The sequence below is a fragment of the Rhinoderma darwinii genome, chromosome 9 (genome assembly GCF_050947455.1).
Source record: "Rhinoderma darwinii isolate aRhiDar2 chromosome 9, aRhiDar2.hap1, whole genome shotgun sequence".
Lineage (NCBI taxonomy): Eukaryota > Metazoa > Chordata > Amphibia > Anura > Rhinodermatidae > Rhinoderma > Rhinoderma darwinii.
The window spans coordinates 44887810-44913407 of NC_134695.1; the positions used below are offsets into that span (position 1 = coordinate 44887810).

Consider the following 25598-nt stretch of genomic DNA (forward strand, 5'->3'; position numbering starts at 1 on the left):
TATATGATCCACATTCATCTGGATTTTTGCCTGGTTTCAGCAGTACAATTATGGTGGCGTCACACATGGATTCCGGAAGAGCAGAGCTCCGATAGCTATGCTCAAACAGGGCCAGCAATTGGGGGGGCCAGCAGCTCCCCATACTGTAGATATACCTCAAGGGGTATACCATCCGGCCCTGAGGCTTTCCCTTTAGCCATAGACGCCATCCCCTCCAAAATCTCGTCTACCGTAAATGGAGCATCAAGCATTGCCACCCGCTCGGCTGTCAATGTAGGAAACGATATTCCATCCAAATACTTCTCCATCTCATCCATCCCATAATCAACTTTTGAAGCATACAGCTGATCATAAAACTGTGTGAATTGTTCGAGAACCTCCCTCGAGGAGGTGTAGGTTCTGTCGCCAGGCCCCACTATACCCATCACCGGGGGGGATCTAGAACTGTTCCGCAACATATGAGCAAGAATTTTACCCGATTGATTGCCCAATTCAAAATGAGATTGTTTACTAAAGAATAGACTACGCGAAGTCTTATCCCTCAAGACCTGTAGATACTGTCTACCCAAATCCAGCCAGGCATTCCGGTTAGCTGGTGTGGGATCCTGAACAAATGCCCCCTCCGCCTGTGCACATTGATATGCTAAGTCCTCCTCCTGCAGGGCGGAAGCACGTTTTACATAGGATATGGAGGATCGGAGACATCCCCTCAAATAGGCCTTGAGGGTATCCCACACCAGTGACCGATTTTCCATCTGAGCATGTGCTTCTATAAATATTGATAGCTGATCCGGTATACGATCGTTTTGTCGAATGAGCTGAAGCCAAAACGGGTGAATTTTACCCATACCCCTTCTGCCTGCCTGTGGCCTTTTCAATGTTAGTAAGATCGGGCTGTGATCCGAGATCCCCCTCGGTAAATGATCCACAGAATCTACCTCCTGGAAAACCGCAGGCGATCCAAATATATAATCAATTCTGGACAGCGCATTGTATTGTGGGGTGTGGCATGTGTACTCTCTGATCCCTCTGTGTGTCGCTCTCCACAGATCAATCCATCCCATTTCCTTTACAAGGAGACTTAACTGTGAGGGGCTTCCAGGACCTCTACTCCCATTCCCCTGAAATCTATCTATACCAGGGTCCATAACCAAGTTGAGATCCCCCATCATAATCACCCGGGCCCCCGGGTATGCTGACACAAATCGGACGGCTTCCTGGATTATTGCCAGTGAAGCTGGTGGAGGATTGTAAACCCCCAAGATCACATATGGACATTCATCAAGAACCGCATGTAGAAAAATGTACCGCCCCTCTGGGTCCATGCTGGATTGTAGCAATTTCCAACGGAGCTCCACATGCACTAAGATGGCCACCCCTCTAGAGTACGAGGTGTGTGAGGCATGTCCCACCCACTGCACCCAGGGCTTACTCAAACTCCTCACAGTATCAGGTGTCATGTGTGTTTCCTGCAGACACGTTAAATGTGGACGCTGTCTCCGCACAGCAGCGAATATCATATGCCTCTTTTCAGGAGACCCCATTCCCCGGACATTCCAGGACATTAACCGTAATCCTGCCATTTCGTACTGCTAACACATATTGGAGCACCGTAGCCCAGGATCCTAACCACAAGCCCCTGAGTGACAATTATCCCAACCCCGTCTGCAGTTCCCTCTATGTCTCGTAGGTGTACAATATTTATGCCAATTTCTGCGGTAATGTGAGTTGACTCAATATCCTTCATAACAACATCAAGAACAGACATTGCTCAACAGGAGCAAACCTTTGTAGCCAATACTCTAGGGGGTAGTGTCTACGTCTAGCGTATTTCTGCCGCAAACACACTATCTATATAGGTATAGCGTTTCTCCCGACCAGCATCCCATCCACCAACTATTATAAAACATTTTAAAACCTGACTCGTATTAACGGTCCCCCATCTCTCTTATTCAGAACATATAAGGAAGAGATTATGAGGACTAAACTGCCCAGCTTATAACACAGACCTCCGGCCCCCCATAGCAGGTTGCAGATAACATGTTACAACATCACATCATTATCTTATAAGGATACTTTCAACTGGAACTTCTGTACTACACGCAATATGGGGTATCCATGAGTTCCATATATCGGCAGTGACCTCCCAGCCTGCACAGCCACAGCGATCAGCGTCGAGGAGATCGCCTATGCTTGCTCGTAAGCCATTCTTCCGCCTCAGTTGGATCCGTAAAAAATATGGCTCGATCTCCATCCACAACCCGCAATCTAGCCGGATAGGCCATCGAATATGGAATCTGCATGTCCCGGAGTCGGCGCTTGATAGGGACATATGACGCCCTCTGTCGCTGCAAATCAGGAGAAAAGTCCGGATATATGGACACAGAGGCATTTTCAAATCGAATCCCGCCGGCCTTCCGAGCTTCCAACAGAACCGTGTCCCGATCTTTGCAGTTCAACATCCGAACAAGCAGTGGTCTTGGGGGAGCACCCGGAACTGGTAACCGTGCTAGAACCCTGTGCGCCCTTTCCACCGCATACGCCAACGAGAAGGAGGCAGCTGGAAAGATCTCCTTCAGCCATTTTTCCACGAATTCTCCAGGCCTCTGCCCCTCTGCCCTCTCCGGCAATCCCACAATGCGGAGATTATTGCGGCGCGATCTATTTTCTAAATCGTCGGCTTTCTGGCGCCACAGATCAACTTTACGGTGCAGATCTTGAATAGCCGCCGGCATGTTAGCAGTAAGGTCTTCCAAGGTTGAAATCCTGCCCTCTGTCTCCGTGACTCTCTCCCGCACATTTTGCAGATCCTGCCTCAATAGGCCCATGTCCACTCTCACCTCATCAATCTTAGCCGTTAGTGTCGTACGTGTCTCGAGGATGGCTGTCAGCAGCTTATCCGATGCCTCCTGCAGCGTGATTCCTGCATCCTGTTCCGAGGGAGCAGGGGTGGATGTCCCAGCCACACCCGCGGCCTGCACAGAAGAACTCCCGCCGGCGCCATCTTGGATCACCACGCGGGCATATGATTTCAGCTTTTCCGCCGCGTCCATCGCTTTAGGCGGGCTCATCTTTTTCCTGGAAGATATCCTTCCCTTCCGACGCAGCTGGTAAGGAATTTTGGCTAATTTCAAGGATTACAGCACCGTCAGGAGGATTTTAGACAGGATGCTGGCCCGGAGCTATCGCCACACACGTCCTCTCACATCAGCAGCTGGCCACGCCCCCTTCAAGAATCCGAATTTTAATAACTTGACAGTATAGTACCAACTTTTTGTTTTTTTTAGGTAGAAATGCTATACCACAAAAGTTGGCCTTTATCACTTGATAAATTACTATTTGTACAGAGCATTTGAAAGGACTCGGACATGTTATACTCTACTGCCCTTTGTGTGCACTGGTTTATTGTTGTCAGGTTCGTGCATAGCTGGAATAATGTTATCTTTCACATAGGGCTGGGCGATTAATTAAAATAATTTGCCATTAGCGCCGATCATGATTCGGTTTTATTACAGAATCGTGAAATCTAATTCGCTAAAATGCTGCGGATGCCCTTAGGAGAGGTAAAGAAGCGCCGCAGCGCAGGGAGCACATTAGCCCCAGCACCTTGAACACACATTTTCAGCCCCTCCTTTCTGCCACTCCCCAATGGCAGGGATACCTTTGTTCCCTCCGATACCTCACAACCTGTGTAGGTTCTTCTACACAAGACATTAGGGTAGGGGCTCTCCTGGCACATGGACGGTGTCGGGGTAAGCCTCTATCTATTTAATTTATTTTTCTGCATTCTCATTTTACCTGGTCTTTGCCGGGTCTTAAACTCTGGATCTGCTAAATCAGTGATCCCCAACCACTGGGCCACGGACCAATACCGGGCTGCGGTATCTGGTATCCGCCCCGGTAGCTGCAGGGATTTCCGGGTGTAAAACCGTACCAAACTGGGAAAATTGCTGAGCATTTAGCCGGACGTTTCATCCCAGGAGACCTCTGCAGCCTGCGATTGGCTGCAGCGGCGGTCAGATGGGATGAAACGTCCTCCCAGGAAGCTGGCCCTCTGACGTCATCCAGGCCGGCCCCCTGGGATGATGTTTCAGGACGGAAACGTTGCAGCTTTTGACTGAATAAATCACCTACTTTTTGGAACCATCGGCGTGCTGTGGGATTTATTTCGTGTATATATATATATATATATATATATATATATATATATATATGCTGAAAAACAGGATTTTTTGAGTACTCGCCGTAAAATCCTTTTCTCGTCCAGTTCATTAAAGGGAATGTCGCAAATGAAACCTTTTTTTTTTTTTTTTTTAGTAAGTTACTTATTTCTATTATATTTTTATGTTTTTTGCTGTATTTTTTTTCTTCCACATGGTGGAAAGTATTAAAAATGAAATAAGAATTTGACATGTTTTCCTATGTTGGCCACCAGAGGGAGCACTTCCCAGAATTACAGCAAGGTGAATAAGGCGAAGCAACCTGACTCACAGCTGCTGTAAATGTGGGAGGGAATCTCACCCCCCTCCTACAAGCCAGGAAAAGGTGTCTTGCTAAGCAGTGTCCGGCTGCCATTTTGGGTGTGATTCTGCAGCTGGCAGAAGCTATAGGACACACCAAAAGGCTAAGGCTCTGTTCACACGCTTACTAAACAAAGGGAAGACCGCTCCTGATTTTCAGCCATTTTTCAATCAAATTCACGTTTTTGGCGTCGTTTTTTACGGCCGTTTTTGGAGCTGTTTTTCTATAGAGTCCATGAAAAACTGCTCCAAAAACGTCCCAAGAAGGGATATGCACTTCTTTTTGGCCGGCGTCTTTTTACGTGCCGTTTTTGGAAAACGGCCGGGTAAAAAACGCCCCGTTGGAACGGAACGCCGTATGTCCCATTGAAACCAATGGGCAGATGTTTGTAGGCGTTCTGCTTCCGATTTTTCAGCCGGTTTTCGGGACATTTACGGCCCGAAAAACGGCTGAAAACACTGCTTGTGAACATACCCTTAGAATGATGAAAGTGAAGTGAGCTACACACACTCAGCTCTACTACTCAGACACACACACACACTCAGCGTTACTACATCTGACACAGACAGTCAGCACTTCTACATACATACACAGTCCGCACTGCTACATACACACACTCAGCTCTACTACATCTGACACAGTCAGCACTGCTAGATACATAAACAGTCCGCACTGCTACATACACTCCGCGTTACTACACAGACACACACACCCTCAGCTCTACTACATCTGACACACACCCTCAGCTCTACTACATCTGACACACACACTCAGCTCTACTACATCTGACACAATCAGCACTGCTACATACATACAGTCGGCACTCCCTACAAACAGCTTCTCTGCTGTGTGACTCTGACCTGCGTCTGCACAGTACAGAGCCAGATAGCAGAGGCAATGGACGGGAGCCGTTCATTGTGCCCTATGCATTGTGCTGCCGTATTCCATCTGTGTATGTATCGTTAATCAACACATCCAGAGATGAAAAAAAAAATGGCAGCCCCATAGAGAAGTAAAAGTATGAATACATTAAAAAGTAGAAAGTGACAACACAAATAAATACAATTTTTGTTTACATTATATTAAAAGCAATATAATAAAAAAAAAAAAAACATGACCCCTTCTCTTTAAGTGACACTGCTCCCACCCATTATGTTTTCAAGATTTCTTTGTTCGTGGTTGTCAGTTTGAGGGATTCTCCTCATGTGTTTGACATACCTCTCTTAATTTGTATCTGCTTCTGAATAGCTCAGTGTCTGTGGGCAGGGTATATCCTGTAGGCACTTTTTTATTTCTTCGTGTCAAGCCTCCTAGTGGCAAGAACGTATACCCACGGTCTGTGTCCCCCAATGAGCTGAACGAGAAAAGGATTTTACTAAAAAAATCCTGTTTTTCAGCATTTTCCTGTATGAAAAAAACGAATTTATCATATAAGTTAAAGAGGCTCTGTCACCAGATTTTCAAACCCCTATCTCGTATTGCAGCAGATCGGCGCTGCAATGTAGATAACAGTAACGTTGTTTTTTTTTTTTCAAAAACGAGCATTTTTGGCCAAGTTATGAGCATTTTTATATTTATGCAAATGAGCCTTTCTTAAGTACAACTGGGCGTGTATTATGTGTGTACATCTGGGCGTTTTTACTTGTTTTACTAGCTGGGCGTTGTGAATAGAAGTGTATGATGCTGACGAATCACCATCATCCACTTCTCTTCGTTAACACCCAGCTTCTGGCAGTGCACAGACACACAGCGAGTTCTCGAGAGATCACGCTGTGACGTCACTTCCTGCCCCAGGTCCTGCATCGTGTCGGACGAGCGAGGACACATCAGCACCAGAGACTACAGTTGATTCTGCAGCAGCATCGGCGTTTGCAGGTAAGTCGATGTAGCCTCTGTCGCCTGGTGCCGATGTGTCCTCGCTCGTCCGACACGATGCAGGACCTGGGGCAGGAAGCGACGTCACAGCGTGATCTCTGGAGAACACGCTGTGTGTCTGTGCACTGCCAGAAGCTGGGTGGTAACGAAGAGAAGTGGATGATGCTGATTCGTCAGCATCATACACTTCTATTCACAACGCCCAGCTAGTAAAAGAAGTAAAAACGCCCAGATGTACACACACAATACACGCCCACTTGGACTTCACTTTAAACACGCCCAGTTGTATTTAAGAAAGGCTCATTTGCATAAATATAAAAATGGTCATAACTTGGCCAAAAATGCTCGTTTTAAAAATAAAAATAAACTTTACTGTAATCTACATTGCAGCGCCGATCTGCTGCAATACGAGATAGGGGTTTGAAAATCTGGTGACAGAGCCTCTTTAATCGCTTACTTGTATTGCAAAATGTCGCAAAAAGACCTCCTACAGCTACATCGACATAAAAATCAAAAAATGTATAGATGTATACCTGTTGGAATATCCAACTTTTATTTAATGTGGCTGCATCGGACTTCGTTGCTCCTGGCACACACTGTTCAGGGAGCTGATGCCAGAAGCAAAAATCCGAAATATTCTATACAGGCTCCTCCACCCGCCTGATGGCTGTGATGTAATGTTTTTTTTATTTGCTGTAATTAATTTAAGGTGATGGTGAGAGAGAGAGCCTGTATCATATATATTGGACTCCTGGTCCTGGTGCCCGCTCACTGAACTTTTTTCCATTCCTTTGACCAAAAAACAAGAATTTCTAGAATCGTCTATAAGCTGAGAATTTTATGCCATATCACCCTGCCCTACTTTCACAGAACAATGCCACGTTGGCAGAAAAGAATGTAAGCGACAATGTCTTTAGCAGGGTCCTATGCTTTTCTATAAATATTGCTAGTTTAGTATAATACATGTAGTTCTCACATTAAAAAACAAAAGAAAAAGAAGCGTGTTTAATTACAAATTGTTTTTTTGTACATTGCGATACAATTGAGACTGGCTGTATGATACTTTCTGTAATGTACATTTTAGGTACCACATGGAATGTCTTACACCTCCCCTCAATGCCGTTCCTGTGGATGAATGGTTCTGCCCAGAATGTGCCGCTACTAATCAGCCTGAAGATGGTAATTATTGTATTCAATATGCTGTATAGGGGCAGGGACTTGATGTAAATGGACCAGTGCACCCTGACCTTTGTTATTTCATTGGAGCACATCCCTAATATGTTTTGAATACAACCTCTCTGCCCTTGGTAGTAAATTTTATATAACTTTCTAAGCCTGTGAAATAATTCAGAATATTAAATAATCGGAGAACCCACCAGATGCCAGATTCAACACGCAATGCTTTGTTTTGATATTTTTCTCTATAAAGTACTTGATAAGACGTTGTGTTCCGAATATACCTAATAATGCACCTTTTCTTGTTGCCCCAGATGCAGTAAGTGAGGAAGAAGTGGCAAGCTTGCTAGCAGATGTAATTCCCACCACAAGCCGTCTGAGGACCAATGTGGTTAGGACTCGCGCCATTGCCCGCACCAGTCAAAGTGAGAGGGTGAGGGCCAATGTTAACAGGATCCGCACCACAGCACGCAGTAGCCAGGTATGAAGGCAATTAACAGTTTTTTTTTGTTTTGTATATATGTTTTTTGGTTACTTTTTGAGTAGAGTTGCATTACATGCTAATGTAATAGAGATATGTCAGTCATCTGGACACATCCCTTTTAAATCGAGGTGTCCTAATGAAGCTAAATTATTTGGTGTGATGGCAATGCTCATGTCTCTTTCTTGCCTGGAGGTTGAGCATTTTCTAGATTGTATTCACTCGACTGATCTTAATCCTGAGTATGGATCAACAATGTAATGGATCCTGTATGCATACTTTTTCGTACCTTTGATAGCGCTGATCGGCCAGAGTAAAGGCATTCTGTGAGAAAGGCAACTTGGTTGCTTACTTTACCTAACTTAAGAAGTACATTGATAATATTCCAACACATTATTAATGCTTTCATACTATTTCTTTTTAGGCTTCATTCGTTCAGTGTTGTATTCTATGCATAGCCTATAATGGGCTGGACGTATACCAAAAGAATGTCCTTCTGGCATGTCTGGCTGGCGTGCACTAACCAGTCGACTACGCTTTACTAAACAAGGGCTCCCGCATGGTATACATTTTTTACAATGGGAGTCAATGGCAGACATAAGCAACTGTATGGCATACATGTGGGCTATATGTCCAGCGTATACGCCAAGCATACACACTGGCCGCTGTGTGAACACTTCTTAAGCGGGAGTTCTAACTTAAGTGCCTATAGTGCATTATCAGAATATATAAATAAACTATAAATATTATACAATAATTCAATATATTTTTGTTATTTTTATCTACAGAATGTTCCTAGGTATTTGATGTCATCTCTTCTTGATGAAACCATTGAGGCGGTTGTAGCTGGACTCAATACTGCAGTTTACCAACGAAACCTAACTCCTCGCACCACCACCACAAGGCGGAAAAGAAGAACTGGTGAGTATCATGAACAAACTGACAGAAAGTTAAATTAATTGGGACAATGTTAATTATATTCTAACGATAGGTCTTTATATAGACGTTATGCTAAAAGCGTATTTAAAAAACAAACAAACAAAGCAACATATACTTGTTCTGCACATTAAATGTGTTTGTGACATCTTAAATCATTTTCCTCTCATATATTCAAAGGAAAAAAGACAGGTCAGTCAAAGGTGTCCAAAGGAAGCCACGGTGTACGAAAACGGCGCAAACGTCGGGTTAAAAGACGAAAGGGTCGGAAGCAAATAGTGAGTAATAGTGGATAATATTTGTACCTGACTTGTAACAACTTTTATCCAGACATGAATTTGTTAGGTGCGGATTCCCTCAAAGATATGCTACACAGTACAGTACGATGTTTGTCAAAACTCCATTCGCATGCTGTGGAGAAAAATCTGCGCATATTTTAGGGAAGGTTTACAGTGACCATATCCTTAGTCCAGCATATCCCATATGTGTCATTCTTCTGCTGCTCTCGTTGGTGTACTCCTGGTCCCTTCCTGTTAATAGTAATGACTATTCTATTGGAGTACTTTATAATATCCTAGTAGGTAAAATACATATCTTATTTTTGCTATTCATTTTATGCCTTCTCTTTTCAGAATAGAAAAGTTCCAACTTCTCATAGCCGCATTGCTAGATCCTTGGGTATATGCAGCCCTCAGCGGGGATCTTCATTACCTCGCATACAGAGGGTACCAGAACACACTCTAGGTTCCATGAGACACGACATCGGTGCTGCCAACCTCTCTGTGTTTGGAAACTCAAATGACTTATATCCATTTGACAGGTAAATTTTTTACAATCTGCTTACAAGACTAACGCTGAAATGATGACAAATCGCAAGCTTCATGACAAAACTGGTGTATAAAAAAAAGTAGATTCAGATTCCACCTTTCATTTTCTGAAGGGCTACTTGAAAATTAAAGGTGGAATCTGATTGCTTGCTGTGGGCAACTATTCCATTTTTTTCTTTGCACCAGTTTTGATAATTGTCTGCAAAAAAAGAAAAATGGTGACAAACCGAGCTCTTGAAAGCCATTATCTACTGCCTCCTTTCTTTTTTGTTCTTGTTTTTTTTTTAAATTTATTTTTCCATGAAAAGAAAATATTGTATTACAAATACGTCACAAATTATACATTATTCCAGCCTCTACCTCCCTCCACCCTCCATACCGCAGCAAGGAGAATTTAAAAAAACAAAAAAACATGTAACAAAAATTTCAGAAAAAATGTGTCCGAAGGTTTAACAATATCAATCCATTTTTCCCAAATAGCAAAGAACTTCTGTGGAGACCGTCTGGATTTATAGATATAAAACTCATATAACATTAATTTAGAGGTTTCAGATTTCCATAATTTAAGAGTTGGAATCTTCTTACTAAGCCAGAATCTGGCAATTTTCTAGCAGCAAACAAAAGTTTTAATACCCCCAAAATCGTTGGAGTAATAACACCAAGCTGATCTGGATCACCCAGTATACAAATTTTCAGACTCATACAAATGTTCATTTTGTATATCCGGCTAATTTCACTTGTTATATCTGTCCAATATCTAACCAATTTGGGACATCTCCATATTAAATGTATCCATTTAGAATCGGGTGAGTCACATTTAGGATAATTCAAGGAATCAGAATATTCCTATTCTGTGTAAAAAGTATTTGGAGTAATAAAGGCAATGTGTTATCAAAAATGTAGTAATTTTAGGTGCCCCATTTAAAATAACCTTGTGTGAAATTTTGTACATTCGTGTCCATCCCTCATCTGAGACCGTGCCCAAACCCTCTGTCCATTTAGAACGTGAACTAATAGATATCTGTTGGGATTATTTAGCCATCAAACAGTCGTATATCTTAGAGATAAAACCCTTATTAGTCTGTGCAACTAAAATTTCATAAGCTACAAATGTACTAATTATTTATTTTTTCCCTCTTAAAATGTGATTCAGTGCATGAGATAACTGTTTATATCTAAATTTGGTATTCCATGTAATTTCTTCGCCTTTAACCCTTTCATGCAGACAATCTGTAGATTCACATTCTATTCGCATATACCCCGTGCAGCGAGGACGTGAATCCGCAGAGCTCTCCTTCTGCCCTCATAGTGCTGGGGAGATCGCTCTGACGGCGGTGGTGTCAGTGTCCGCAGCTCCCGAGCAACCTGTTCACTTACAGCCGAACCGATTGGTTCAGCTATAGAGAATATGATCGCCATTTTTAACTGTTTACTGACCGCCCACCGTAAATTCACATCGGCGCTTACTGGACTATGTGCAGCACCGACGTGAATTTAAAGTGGGTGTTAAAAGCGCGATCCGGGTGTCTCAGAGTAGTGCTGACACCCGGATCGTATCGCGCTGTTAACCTGCCTTTGGTCCCGGAGACATGATCATGACCTGATTGGTTCAGGTCCCGTTCATGTGATCGCAGGGAAAGTTTGTTGTAGCAACAAACTTTCCCGGGGACCGATTGCGGGTGCTGTCGTCGGTTGCATGTTAAAATCGGAGACCATACAACGGCCTCTGGGTCTGCCATGCACCAGGCTGGTCCTCATAGGCTTCCTGTCAGTGTGACTTTCCGCGTCACACTGACGGTTTATAACACGTAGCACTACAGCAGCTATCAGTGCTGCAGGTCTAAAAGTAACAAAAAGTAATAAGTCTTTTATTATAGGAAAAAAATGAAAACCTTAAAAAAAGTACACGTATTTGGTATCACTGCGTTCGTAACGACCCAAACTATAAAACTATAATATTTTTTCTCGCATGGGGAACACCAAAAATTTTTTAAAAAAATACAATGCCAGCATCATTATTTTTTTGGTCATCACCCATCCCAAAATATAGAATAAAAAGTGATCAAAAAGTCGCATGTACCCCAAAATAATACCAATAAAAACTACAACCCGTCCCACAAAAAACAAGCCCTTACACAGCTTTTTTGACTGAAAAATAAAAAAGTTATGGTTCTCAGAATATGGTGACACAGAAAATAAATAATATAGAAAAGTGATTTTATTGCGCAAACGCCACAAAACATAAAAAAACTATATACATATGGTATCGCCGTAATCGTATCAACCCACAGAAAAAATAAAATGTGATTTATAGCGCACGGTGAACACCAAAAATGACAAAAAACATTGTCAAAATGTATGTTTTTTTTGTCACTTTGCTTGCCCAAAAAATCGAATAAAAAGTGATGTACCCTAAAACTATACCAATGAAAACTACAGATTGTAACGTAACAAATAAGCCCTCGCACAGCTTCGGTGGAGAAATAATAAAAAAGTTCTGGCGCTCAGAATATAGAGACAGAAACTGTGTAGAGCGTTCCAAAAGTGGATAACATCCGGCACCATTTATCAGTGTGACACCGACCACATAGGTATGAATTATTATTTATTTACCCCATTATTATACCCTCTGATTATGCCATGATGTTCTCTGCCCAGCCTACATATGCCCCCCCCCCACATTATAAACTGAAATACCAGCAAAACCCCAAACCGAACTACTACCGAGCAACATCTGTGCTTCAAAAGCCAAATACCGCTCCCTCCCTTCTGAGCTCTGCTGTGGGTCCAAACAGAAGTTTATTACCACATATGGGGTATTGCCATAATCGGTAGAAATAGCTTTGCAAGTTTTGAGGTGCTTTTTATTCTATATGCCTTGTAAAAATTAAACATTTTTATATTTTTTCAGAAAAAAACTAGATTTTCATTTTCACAGACAAACTCCAATAAATATAGCAAAAGAACTGTGTGGTCAAGATGCTAACTATATCCCTAGATAAATTCCTTGAGGTGTGTCGTTTCCAAAACCATGTCACTTTTGGGGAGTTTCCACTGTTTTGGCACCACAAGACCTCTTCAAACCTGACATGGTGCCTAGAATATATTCTAAAAAAAAAAGGAGGCCCCAAAATCCACTAGGTGCTCCTTTGCTTCTGAGGTTGGTGCTTCAGTCCATTACCGCACTATGGCTACATGTGGGATATTTCTAAAAACTGCAGGACCTGGGCAATAAATATTGAGTTGCGTTTCTTTGGTAAAACCTTCTGTGTTACAGATTTTTTTTTATTACAAATGAATTTCGGAAAAAAATATGAAATTTGTAAATTTCACCTCCACTTTGCTTTAATTCCTGTGAGACGCCTAAATGGTTGAAACACTTTCTGAATGCTGTTTTGAATACTTTGGGGCGTGCAGTTTTTAAAATGGGGTGATTTATGGGGTCTATCTAGCACATAAGACCCTCAAAGCCACTTCAGAACTGAACGGGTCCTTGAAAATTAGCCTTTTGAAATTTTCTTGAAAATGTCAGTAATTGCTGCTAAAGTTCTAAGCCTTGTAACGTCCTAGAAAAAGAAATTGTTCAAAAAACGATGCAAATATAAAGTAGACATAGGGGGGATGTTAATTAGCAACAATTTTGTGTGGTATTAGTATCTGTTTTACAAATAATATATTACTATCTCACTGATAACCAAGGTTTTCGTTCCGTTAAATGTGAAAATGACTGCCTGATTTGAACGATTAAAATAAATTTATTATGATATTCTTAAAAATGGGCCCTTAAAGCCAAATTAACAGGCTCAATCATTAGGTCAGCTATTATATATATATGCTGAATCCCAACGATTGACTGGTAATAGCGCCGTACCACGCTACCCCTTGCGCTATGTTGCGCTCGTCCGGCTCTTAAAGCCACGTACAATACTCTGGTCAGCAATAGGGTCAAAACCTCCAAGGTTTGGTCGCAAGCCCCCTATTACAAGATCACTGACCAGTATACTTCTCAAAGTTAGATTGTTAATTGTAATATTCTATCGTTACAAATAGATACATTTAAACTTAGAAAAATCATAATTTTTGCAAATTTCCTTTAAATTTTAGTGTTTTTCACAAATAAGCAATGAATTTAATGACAATTTTTCCACTAAAATAAAGTACAATATGTCACGAGAAAGCAGTTTCAGAATCGCTTGGATAGGCAAAAGCATTCCAGAGTTATTACCACATAAAATGACACGTCAGATTTGAAAAAATGGGGCTGGTCCCCAAGGGCCAAAATGACCTTGGTCCTGAAAGGGTTAAGGATCTCACCCAATTCTGTAATTTTACCCCTTCTGTATGCATCTGAGATAATAAAGACACAGTTTTTCACCCAAAATCTGGCTTAATCAAACATCACAAATTTATTATACCAAAGGGGTGCTAAATCCAGAAAGAATTCAGATTGTAGTAATCCCTTTTTAACTTCTTACCATACTTTGTCCATTAACAAACACAGACAATAACCACTGTAAGCCAAACCCCGGACTTGACTTGGCCTCCTTCACTCTGTAACCTGCATTTTTTTTTTATTGTGTATAATTTTGTACACTCGTTTTTCTGTTAAAAAGGTGATTGGTCATGTTGCATTTTTTTTTTCTTCAGCCGGTTTTGTGCTGGAATTTTGTGTTTAGAGTGATTGCCCTACTTGCAGCCAGCCTTTCAGTACTTTGCACAAGTGCATTTTATTTTTAAACCACATTTTTGAAAGCTATTCCTGTTCAGACAGTTCAGTCTGTCATGTTGATGGTCAGATCATTTGTGAAAACTATCTGACATATGGTTGATTAGTCGTATGATGGCTGATATTAATCGGATGTGTATTGCCAGCTTAGTATCTGTAACTACCATGTACAGCCATAGATTGAACATCTCCACCTAATTGTTTGTATTGTCAAACTTCCATGGTTCAGAAATAATAGAATTGTTAGCATAGACTTACAGATCAGAGGAACAAAGGCGTGTTAACTACATTACATGTATGTATGTGGCCATCTTAAGAAGTTGTCGATTTTGGACAACTCCTGCATTTTGTGGGCCACCTAAAAACAAGCCGATTGTGTGGGGGGGGGGGGGACGGACTGGCTACTAGGAACCTCCTCAATAAGCCACTAATGCTTGTAGAAGTAGTGTAGAAACGTATTATCCCTGAACCATATACAGAGTCCATTGAAATCAAATGGCTTAAAGAGGCTCTGTCACCAGTTTATAACTGCCCTATCTTCTACCTAATCTAATAGGCGCTTTAATGTAGATAAGTAATGTGTTTTTTGTTTTTTTTTAAAAACACTTTATTTTTGACAAAGTTATGAGCACTTTACGTGTTATGCAAATTTGTTCTTAATGCCCAAGTGGGTGTTTTTTTACTCTTGACCAAGTGGGCGTAGTAAAGTGACCAAACAGCATCATACACTTCCCTTCATTAATGTCCAGCTTAATCCACAGCACAGCGTGATCTTACTCCCGTAGTTACTTCACACAAGCGACTGGAGTATTACCGGACATCGCCTCCAGTGGTCATACAGGCTGGAGAGGCTTGATTCTGGAGTGGGTGCAACACCACGTTCCTGCCCTCTGGGCAGTTCACAACCCAGGTCAACAATTGGGTTGTGGATTTCCTCCGTCGCGAGCGGGTCGGCCCAGAGGAGTGCTGGTCTCTTCATCCTGAGGCGTCCTACCAGATTGGCTTCAGGTGGACTTTCTAACGTCCAGGTTGAACCGCAGGGTCCCCCAATTCATATCCCGCGTACAATAACCCGAAGCATGCGCAGTCGATGCTCTAGAGTCTCCATGGGATTTATTCAACCTGATATATTTGTCTGCTGGCGGTCTGTCTGCCACGTGCTCACCCACATGCCTCGATCGTGTTGGATTGTGAGGTTATATGTCAGTATTTATCTCATGTAAATACCTGCAGTAGAATGAAGATATACTGTATATGTATCTTCAACTCTAAATACTGTATAATTAATCCAAGTACTTTGAATAGAGAAATTAAAAAAAGATTACCAGAAAGAAATCCAACATTTCTGCATAGTTAATGAAAAAGTTGTATTTTTAATTTTTTAGAGGTATTTAAAAGATATAAAAGAGCTTGACATTTCGCAATTCGTATGTCCCAGATTGAATATTACAAAAGAGAAAAAGACACGGTGCCACATAGTGCAGATTATACAGGAGGTGTAAGAGCAACTATATTATTAGAAACTGTTCACCTTAGAGTGTTTAATACTGGCAGGTACAACACTACGAGAAAGATGTACTACGAAAAGAAGCTGCTGCCTGGTCCAAAGACACAACAAACATGCTGCTTGTTGCCAATAACAATAATTGCAAGGAGCGAAAAAGGGATCAAAAAGGCGCTGCTTGTGATAGGCAATAAAAAATGAACAAAGTTCATAATTTAATAAGTAAGTACATGTGGACAAGCTACGCGTTTCAACGCCGGACCAGCGTCTTCATCAGGCTAATACAGATGTGGCAATTTACAGCAGTTTGAATACACAACTAAATGAAATACAATTTCCTACAAGCCGAGAAAAAAACGCCAAAAGTCAATGATTATGTCACACTAAACGCACGTACAAAAAACATCAATTTTGTGTTGAAAAGTTTTTGAACAAACAGATGTCATCTGCTCACTCATACAATAAAACTACAATATTAAAAAGATCGATACAAATTGATGCAAATAAATAATAGATGAAAGGATCGATAATGATAATACAAAAAATTAAAAAATAGGTATGTACGAATATTTACTAATTAACAAGAAACCGCAATAAACAGATATAATGGTGAAGGAAGAGGCATGATCCAGAGGAAACCAGCATACGGGGAGGTACCCGTGGCCAATAGAAGTCTATGGGCCCGTAATTACGGGCGTTTTTACGTTCGTGTGCAGGGGGCCTAGGGAAGTTCTTCTCTTTGAATCTTTTTTCTTAAAATGTCACATTCCTTAGAAAAAACAGCATCATCTGAACAATTTTTACATATCCTCCTGAACTGGCCAAAAGGAACATTTTTCAGCCATGGTGGATAGTGGGCGCTCTTGAAGTCTAGACAGCGATTTACATCAACTGTTTTAAAGTGGGTTTTGGTGGAAAAGGAGTGGCCATTTTTCTCAATTGTTAGATCCAAAAAATCAATCGTTCTATCTGAATACTTAAGCAGAGGGAAAACTATTGGATATATAAACTTGTGACCCTGCATCCTAATGGCTTGAATGACCTGACAGAGTCTACATTGGAATAATGTTTTTACCTCATTACAACTTTGTATTTCCAGTTTTAATTATATATGGCTTTTAATTCTGTATAAATCGAGCTATTGCCTCATACATTTATTATTATTTATGCACATAATTTTCCACATTCTAAATGATTGTTTCTGAATAGCTATTATTCATCTAACTAATTTCAGTTTATTTTCATTTATTCCATTTTTATCTTTATATTTCCTTATCATATCTATTACTACCTATATTATATTATGTAATTCTCTTTTTGACATTCATGATTTTTCCGACTAAGATTTTATCATTACATTGTTTCCTTGTGATAGTGGCATAACTAACAAAATTATTTAAATTACTTACCTTGCTTGGTTTCTGTGCTGTCGAACTCTGTTCTGAACTTCTAGTCACATCTTCCGTCTGTCGATGCAAGAATTACCCTTGTTTTCCTTTCCTTGCGTGTCATTTTGCGTGCCGTGATCCTTTTTGGTCCCCCTCGGCCACTGTAATTTCACGGTTGCCTAGACGCCAGGGACGCTATCTCAGCGCCGCCTGTGTTTTATTCTTTATTTCCTCTGGATCATGCCTCTTCCTTCACCATTTGGTTGAGTGGTATAATATATATATATTGTTATATCTTTTTATTGCTGTTTCAATGCTTGTAATTTTTCAGGATTTGCAACTCTTACTTGAAACACATTTCAACTGTAATTTAAAACCTGCCGGAATGTCGTTGATTTTTAGAATTTTCTGCATTTCTTACAGTGACGACGACCAGGCTAGTGATCCCTCATCTCCGTTGACTGCTAAGCGTAGGGTTCTTTCCCGTTCTGCTATGAGGTCGCATCAACCTGTCGCACGGCCCATCTCTGTTGGATTGTCACGGTATGCGAAAATCAAATCTATATAGTAACTATACATCTTCTGCTTTATGATGGGAGATGTTTTAATGTGTATGACTTAGCATGTGTAATACAATAAGTTTACGCAATAAGCCACAATGCCAATTTATTATGTGTCTTTTATTCAGTGGCGGAGTGTCTCCTTTGGCTTCTGGCTCAGTGACGGTTGCAGAACCTGTGCCAGATCTTTTGGGAAGTATCCTGTCTGGGCAGAGCATTCTTATGATGAAGGGTGCTGATATCGTGATCAGTCGAGATGGATCTCTAAAAGCAAAGAAATCTGGTGAGACATTTATGCTGAGTTGTGGTTTATTCCTGGTGTAAACGAAAGGTATGCACTCAGTTATGTCGTTGTACGCAGTTACAGCATCTACTAATGAATGTGTGCAAATATATTTAAGGGGGTTTTCCCATAATCAATATTTATCACCTATCCACAGGATAGGTGATAAATATCTGATTAGTGAGGGTCTGACCGCTGGGACCCCCACTGATCCAAAGAACAGGCTTTTCTTTCTGTCACTGTGCGCCCCATATGAATGGAGTTGTACAGCGCATGCTCCGCCAGCGCTCAATTCACTTTCTATGGGGCTGCCGGAGATAGAATCCTTCTGCGAAGGATTTCCACTAGATTTTTTAGCATTGCTTTAAATATTCATGTTCATTTGATTCATTGAAATGGAGTTGGAAGCTGGTTTCTGCTTAAAGCTAGTGAGGTGAGGCTCGCATTTGTTCCGTTTAACTCCTAAGGTGTTAATTGGAGTTGATATTGGGGCGCTGTACAGGTCAGTCAGTTTTTTCCACACCCAACTTAGCAAACCGTTTTTTTAAGGTCCATTTCCAGTAGTGATTGGGAACTCGCTAGTGAGTGTTGCAACAAAGGACAGACAATTTTTAAGTTCTGCAATGGCTGTGTCTGAAAACCCTGAACCCGCTAGTTAGGAATCTTTAACATTCTTTTGCCATGTAGGGTGTGGGGAAAGTGGTATAGTATATAAATACTATGGAGTCCATAGTCTGTGTTATAATGTATGTTGAGTCAGACTATAGAGTATTTTATTGGTAAAAATGTACAATAACTTTTTTTTATTTTTGTTATTATTTTTAGGTGAAATTTCCTCACAGAACTCGAAATCTAGGGAAGATATAATAACACCAGGTGGCTTCATGGAACCAAGCCCATCTCACTCAGGGTCCCCAACAATCTCCTCTCCAATCCCTAACAGTACATGGAAACCTGTTGTACAGCAACCACATCCCAGTATTCCTTCACCTGGTCTATACTCCCTGTCCCCATCTGCATCACCACCTCTATCATCATCCTCTTCTAGAGGCATGGATAGATTATCTGTGCCCAATGCTTCAATGCTTGGGATTTCTCCTTTCAGATTGAAGAATGCTTTTACTCCACGGGTTGTCCAAGTGCAGTCCTCTGCCGGACGTTTAACTTCAAAGGGGACTGAGCCACCTCGTTTGAATGGGAATCTTCACAAGCCAGAGTCACCCAGCTTATATGATCCAATACCTCCAAAGCCACCAGAGGTAAAGCATCTGAGTAAGCCACCTTCAAAAAGACTGGATATTTCAGAATTTCCTCGGATACCAAAGATCAAAAAGGAGACAGACATCAGTCCTAATAATGAAGGCAGTAAGCGACTGGAGTACTCTACCAGCAGCAATGCAAATACTAGCCTCCCTAGGCCTAGCGTGAACCAGCTAACGGGACGAGGTGAGAGTAAGCAGTTAGGCAGATTTGCTACAACAGAAAATACAGATAAAAACACTCGCCAAGAATCTCAAGCACCTTCAAGACAATGTAGTGGGATTTCATCTAGTCCTACAGCCTCAAGCAGCAGCAAAACACCTCCTTGTTCTAACTCATCAAGGAATGTAGGTTCATCAGATTCAGGTGGAGGAGGACTTAGAATAACAATCAGTGGGAGTTCTACTAATTCATGTAGACAATTCAGTCCTAGCGCAAAAGCCCCCTTCCGCACAACAGAAGGAAAAGCACAACAGAAGGCTACACCCCGACTTTCGATTTCAACTATCAAAACAGAAAAAAATGTTAAAAATGAAATCTATGATCCTTTTGAGCCAACCGGTTCAGATTCAGGGTCTAAAAATAGCAGTCCAGAAAGGCCTGCCACACCACCTATACCCTCCACATCCACGGAAAACACTAGTACAGCTCCGTCTAGTGGTGTGAAAGTGGGGGCATTTCGGAGCTTTAAGTTTACCACCCACTCAAGTAGAGTGGCGATTTCTAAACTTGGACCGGACTTTTCAGGGTTGTCACCTAACAACAAAGAGCTGCAAGAAACTAAAAGTCCAGGAAGTGTAAGCCCAGAGTCTCCCCCTCCCCTTAAAATGGATAAGGAGATTATAAAGGAAATTAAGGAAGAAAGGACTGAACATACTCCTTTTAAAATAACCTGTCCATTGTCTGGTATAAAAATTACTTCTGATCTTAAGGCAGGTGGGACACGTGGCTTCCATTTTGACGTAGAAGATCAGCATAAAATTGTTGTTAAATCCGAGCCAGACATACCCCCAAACAGAACTTTCCATCCGAGTACCACAGGTAATAGAGTAGTGTGGGAGGCAGAGAACCCCTCCGAGTCCTGCTCTTTATCTATTACTCATAGCATTGAACCACAAAAAAGGAAAATTACAGTTAAAGAGGAACCAAAGTCATGTTCAAGATCGAGATCTAGAACAAGGTCCCGTGAACGAGAATTAAGGTCCGCTTCTTTGTCTACAGAAGAGCGAGAAAAAGAAATAAAATACAAATCAAAGTCACACAAGGTAAAGAGATCACGTAGTGACAGGTCAAGCTCTGGTAGCTGTGAACGTCCCAAGAAGAAGCGTCAAAAAGAGAGGAAGAAAGAAAAGAAAAGGAAGAACTCTGATTCAAAAGAAAGAAAGCGGTCCAGATCTAGTAGCCATAGTAGCTCTTCCCACAGGACTTATAACAGTAAGAAGAAAAAGAAAAAGAAGCGGGGTTCAAGGAGTGAATCTATGGGCCGATCCATTAGTCCTGAAAAAGAAAAAAAGCGAAGACACAAAAGTGACAAGAATAATTCCAACAAAGAAGGAAGTTCTAGAGTGAAAGAGAAAAAGAAGCCCAAGGATGAGCGGGGAAAGCAAAAGTCAAGATCACAACCAATAACCAAGGAGTTCAAATCTCACAAGTCAACAGACAAATCTCCCACATTTAAAGACCAGGAGGTACATAGACACATTGTATTGTCCCCAAATAACAATGAAACAACGATAACATGTACAGTTAGCTTTAAATCGGAATCTCCGACAATTGTTCAAGAGACAAAGAAGTCCATTCTTCTTATACCCAAAGAAGAAGTACACGAAAGAGACACATTCCAGTCCTTGGAAGGTGAGATTTCCATTAAAGAGGAAAAAGATGTGGAATCATCTGATCATGATGAGGAAGTTAAGATGGAAACAGAAAGCCCACCCTGGTCTCCATCTCAATTGGATTCTTTGATTCCTGAACACAAGAATGAAGATTTCCAAGAAACCCCTTCTCCAAAGGAATCTTCTCCTTTACATGACATTCTTGCTTCGCCTATAGTGGTTACTCCTCAAGCTTCATCTTTGTCTACAGGCTCAGAACCTGCTAGTCCAAAGTCTCAAAGTCCAGAGCCATCTTCTCCTGGGGATCAATCCATGTCTACTGCTGTTCTAACGGTCAAGAAGGAAGCTGATGATCTGCAATGGTCACCATCCCATTTAGATGACTTTCTTCTAAATGAACTTTCTGATGATGTCTGCTCAGTGGGAGCTGCCAGCCCAGATGATGTAGATCTTGAAGAGGCTATACTGATGAAGAGAGAAGGGGACTATAAGGTAAATACTATAACTAAATAAAATAACATTTTAAAATGGGATGGAAGGTCTCACAGTAAAAGGTAGAAAAATTTGGTATGTTCAGCTTGGAACAAAGATGCCTTGGAGTATATGTGTGGTCAATACAAAGAACAGGCACTTGATTTTTTTCTTTCCAAGGGCTTTACAATGGACCAGGGAACAATTATTGCATGTGGACGAAAGGCGTTTCAGACATCAATATAGGAAAGGTTTCTTTACAGTTAGAGTAGTCAAACTATATACATAAAGGTCTGATATATGCGTGTCCCGCACCTATCTCGATATCAGGGGGCTCAAACCCCATCCCAACCTGGTCGCCGCTTCCAGGGGGGAAATTGGGGGAGAGGTGTTCGAGGTTCTGGAAACAGCTGAGCTCTCTGAGTTACACTGTTTCCGAAACTCCCATATAAGTGAATGGAAGTGACAGAAACAACATAGCACAGCGAGCTACGCTGTTTCCAGAACTAAGTAAGTAAAGCATTGGTACAATTGGTAATATAAAGCTGAAGATGAAACACTGCAGCATTCTTTTGACCTAGTGCTTGCTCGGGCTACAGACGTGACTTCTCACTTTATAAATGTAATAAAACTTCTGTATTTACTTATTTTATTTAACCATGTTAACAATACGTGTCTCTACTTACTTGAGGGAGTCCAGTGTTTGAGGCGTCTTGGTCATCTTATCTGGAATCTCACAATTCATATATTCTAGGAGCCTACTCTAATTAGCTTCTCTAAAAAGGCAGTCATACCATTTCTACAAGATGATGAAAATTCAGGTGATGGAGGAGCCGGAAACCACATTGATGAAAAGACCACAAGTACCAGGAATTTCACAGTGGAAGCAGGCAAGTCTGATGGCCTTAAGGAAGCGGTATCTGCTATCCCAAAACCCAAACCTCAGATTAAAAGGGTGACCTGGAACCTTCATAAAGATTCTGATAAAAACACCACCACAGAAGAATCTGTGTGTAAGTACTTGAACTATTGCTTCAGCATCTCACAGTGATCACAGAAGAATACATTTGAATGCAGTGGCACGACCAGTATCAATTTTAGATTGGTGGAATTTTTATTCTAATCTTTATTGCTTAAAGGGGTTCTCCCATTTGGACAATCCCTACTTGTTAGGACCCTTGATAATAAGCTGATCACAAAGTGTCCCCCTGCTGGAACCCCCAGCCATCAGCTATAATCTGTGGGGAAACCTTGCAGTAAGTGTTCAATTTCGCTGCAGCGCCACCACAGGGGAAATTAAAGAAGTACACAGTGCCATTCACCATAAACAGGATTCTGCTGCTAAACTATAGTAGAAAATGTAGATCGTTTTCCTTTATTGTATACTATTGTTACTTTAAATTCTAATTATTTTATTGTTAACATTTCATATATGTTTCTATAAAAGCTTCCCCTCTCTGCAATGCTGAGTCGGATCCTTGGGCAGCCTCACCCAAGTTCACAGCCAATCAAGTAACCAGTTGCAAATCGGAACCTTCAAGTGAGACTTCAAGCCCTCTTGCCTGGAACACCCCGGATCCATCCTTGCAGGGATCCGTGCAATCAGTGAGTCAGGAATCATGGAATACAGGAAACGGAACCCAAAACAATGTTCAGATTAAACTTGAAGACATACCCATAGCGCATGCTATAAAGAAACCTGTAGTCCCAAGTGTGGACAGACCTACAACTCGAGAAAAACAATCGGACACAAGTCAAATTCCTTGGATTGCAACAGATACTCCTGTTCAGGTACGCTATATACTAAATGTCCTGGGTGTAGAGGCATTTGGTACAGTAGCTTTTTAAAGGGGTTTTCCAGTTCTAAAAATAGAACTCAATTTCTTATGATAGGCCATCAATATCTAACCAGTAGGGGTACGACTCCTGGCACCCCCGCCGATCAGCTGTTTTGAAGGGGCGGCGGTGCTCATACAATCACTGCCTCCCCTTCATTTCCTTTACTGCTCGTACTGTGACTCTCCTACATATTTGTATCGGCTATTGCCACTTGAATGGGAGAAGGCTGTAATACTGTGTACGCCTTTAGAAATGTCGGCCATTCACCGTACGAGCAGATAATGACTGGAAAACCCCTTTAAAGGGAATGTGTCGCTAGAATTTTTTATTTTTTTTCAGTTAAACAATTATTATTTAAGTGATTACACATTTGTTTTAATTTTTTTTATTTTTTTCACAAGTCAGGAAATATTATAAATTCGATTCCAATTTATAACATTTCCATGAGCTGGCCACTAGAGGGAGCAGTTCCCAAAATTGCAGCATGGTCAATGTGGTAAAGCAACCTCATTGATTTATGCTGCAAATTTGGGGTGGACACACTCTCTCTAGTGTCCTCACACAATCCCCCCTCCCTACTTCTGGCTAGTGCCAGGAGAGGGAAGGGTTTGAATGTATTCAAACCTCCTACACTGTGTGCCGCCATTTTCTGAGCGACTGCACAGTGTAGGAGGATTAGATACAGTGCTCAGCAGACAATATCACACGAATATAATACACACGAACACAATACACATGAACATACACGAACATAAATTTCCTGCCTCTGCTGGTCTACGCTCCTCTTCCTTACGCCTTCGCTTTGTTGAACATATGGCCGGAAGTCGTCATCTTACTGTCCAGCAGCGGCTTCCGGTCCACATGAAAATGGTGCCGGATTTCGCTCTACGAACGAGCTTCGTTTTGGTCTGTGTGTGAGCGCCGTTCCCACACAGACAGCGCACGCAACTGCGAATGGAACGGCTCCCGTTCGCATTCCCTATGGGGTTGTATGTGCCGTATTGCATCTCTGTATGTGTCGTTAATCGACACATACAGAGATGAAAGAAAAAATGGCAGCCCCCATAGAGAAGTAAAAGTCAGAAAACATAAAAAAGTAAAACATGAGAACACAATTTAATAAAATGTTTGAAAATATTACATTAAAAGCAATATTATATATAAAAAAAAATAATTCATGACACCTTCCCTTTAAGCTTGGTCATTTGCATTTGGATTTTGTGGATCATTTTGTTTATTGTAAAGATATTGAGTGAGATGTAAATAAAAAGATAATACCTGCCTTTACTTTCTTTATTACGTTTAGAAAGGAGAAAGCATCTCCCTTCAAGCTGAAGATTTTCAGACACTTGCTGCCCTGCCCTTCTTCTTTGAACTAAAGTCACTGCTCTTTTTTTTGTAGTAGGAGGGTGGAAGGCATTGCAGGATGTTAGGAAACCTTCAGAACATACTGGATAGATCAGATCAATAGATCAGTCAATCCCAAAGTTTTCTTTTAGGCTTACTTTGCATCATACTTTAGGCTTAAGTTTTACTAAAAGAGGAATCAAACGGGCCACATCCATGGGCTAACTGAATAGGAATAATGGTGGAGTAATGATTCTTTTCAATTGTATGTTTTAAAAAATTTTTTTTTTAATCTATAAACAAATTTAAAAATTAAAGCCGGAATACCCCTTTAGTGTCTACATTCTTTTTCCGCAGAGCAGTACTGGGGTCTTCAGAAAGAGGGTAGGAATGGGTTTTACGGAACTTTGCAGGGCAAAGAAAAGTCCTACAGAGCTAATCGTTTTTTTAAGTATGACGTTTGGCTGCCCATTCCTGCATCCCTTTCTGGAGTTGAGGACAGCTGACTGGAGAACCACAAAGGGAAGAAGATGCACCTGCAGACATTGTAAAATCCTTAGGAGATGGAC

At 41.3% G+C, this 25598-nt stretch overlaps 1 protein-coding gene across 6 annotated transcripts in view; it reads left to right on the plus strand.

Moving 5' to 3' along the window:
- The window catches only part of PHRF1 (PHD and ring finger domains 1), a 73196-nt gene that overhangs the window by 35356 nt on the left and 12242 nt on the right, over positions 1-25598 (plus strand). For 5 of the 6 annotated variants that reach the window (XM_075837583.1, XM_075837582.1, XM_075837581.1 and 2 more), the window contains 10 exons: positions 7481-7575; positions 7887-8053; positions 8842-8974; positions 9170-9267; positions 9622-9809; positions 17858-17977; positions 18123-18277; positions 19103-21864; positions 22598-22856; positions 23291-23634. In XM_075837583.1, coding sequence (XP_075693698.1) covers positions 7481-7575; positions 7887-8053; positions 8842-8974; positions 9170-9267; positions 9622-9809; positions 17858-17977; positions 18123-18277; positions 19103-21864; positions 22598-22856; positions 23291-23634 — 4321 coding nt within the window. The remainder of the gene's footprint in view (positions 1-7480; positions 7576-7886; positions 8054-8841; positions 8975-9169; positions 9268-9621; positions 9810-17857; positions 17978-18122; positions 18278-19102; positions 21865-22597; positions 22857-23290; positions 23635-25598) is intronic. The other variant, XM_075837584.1, reaches the window with a different exon arrangement.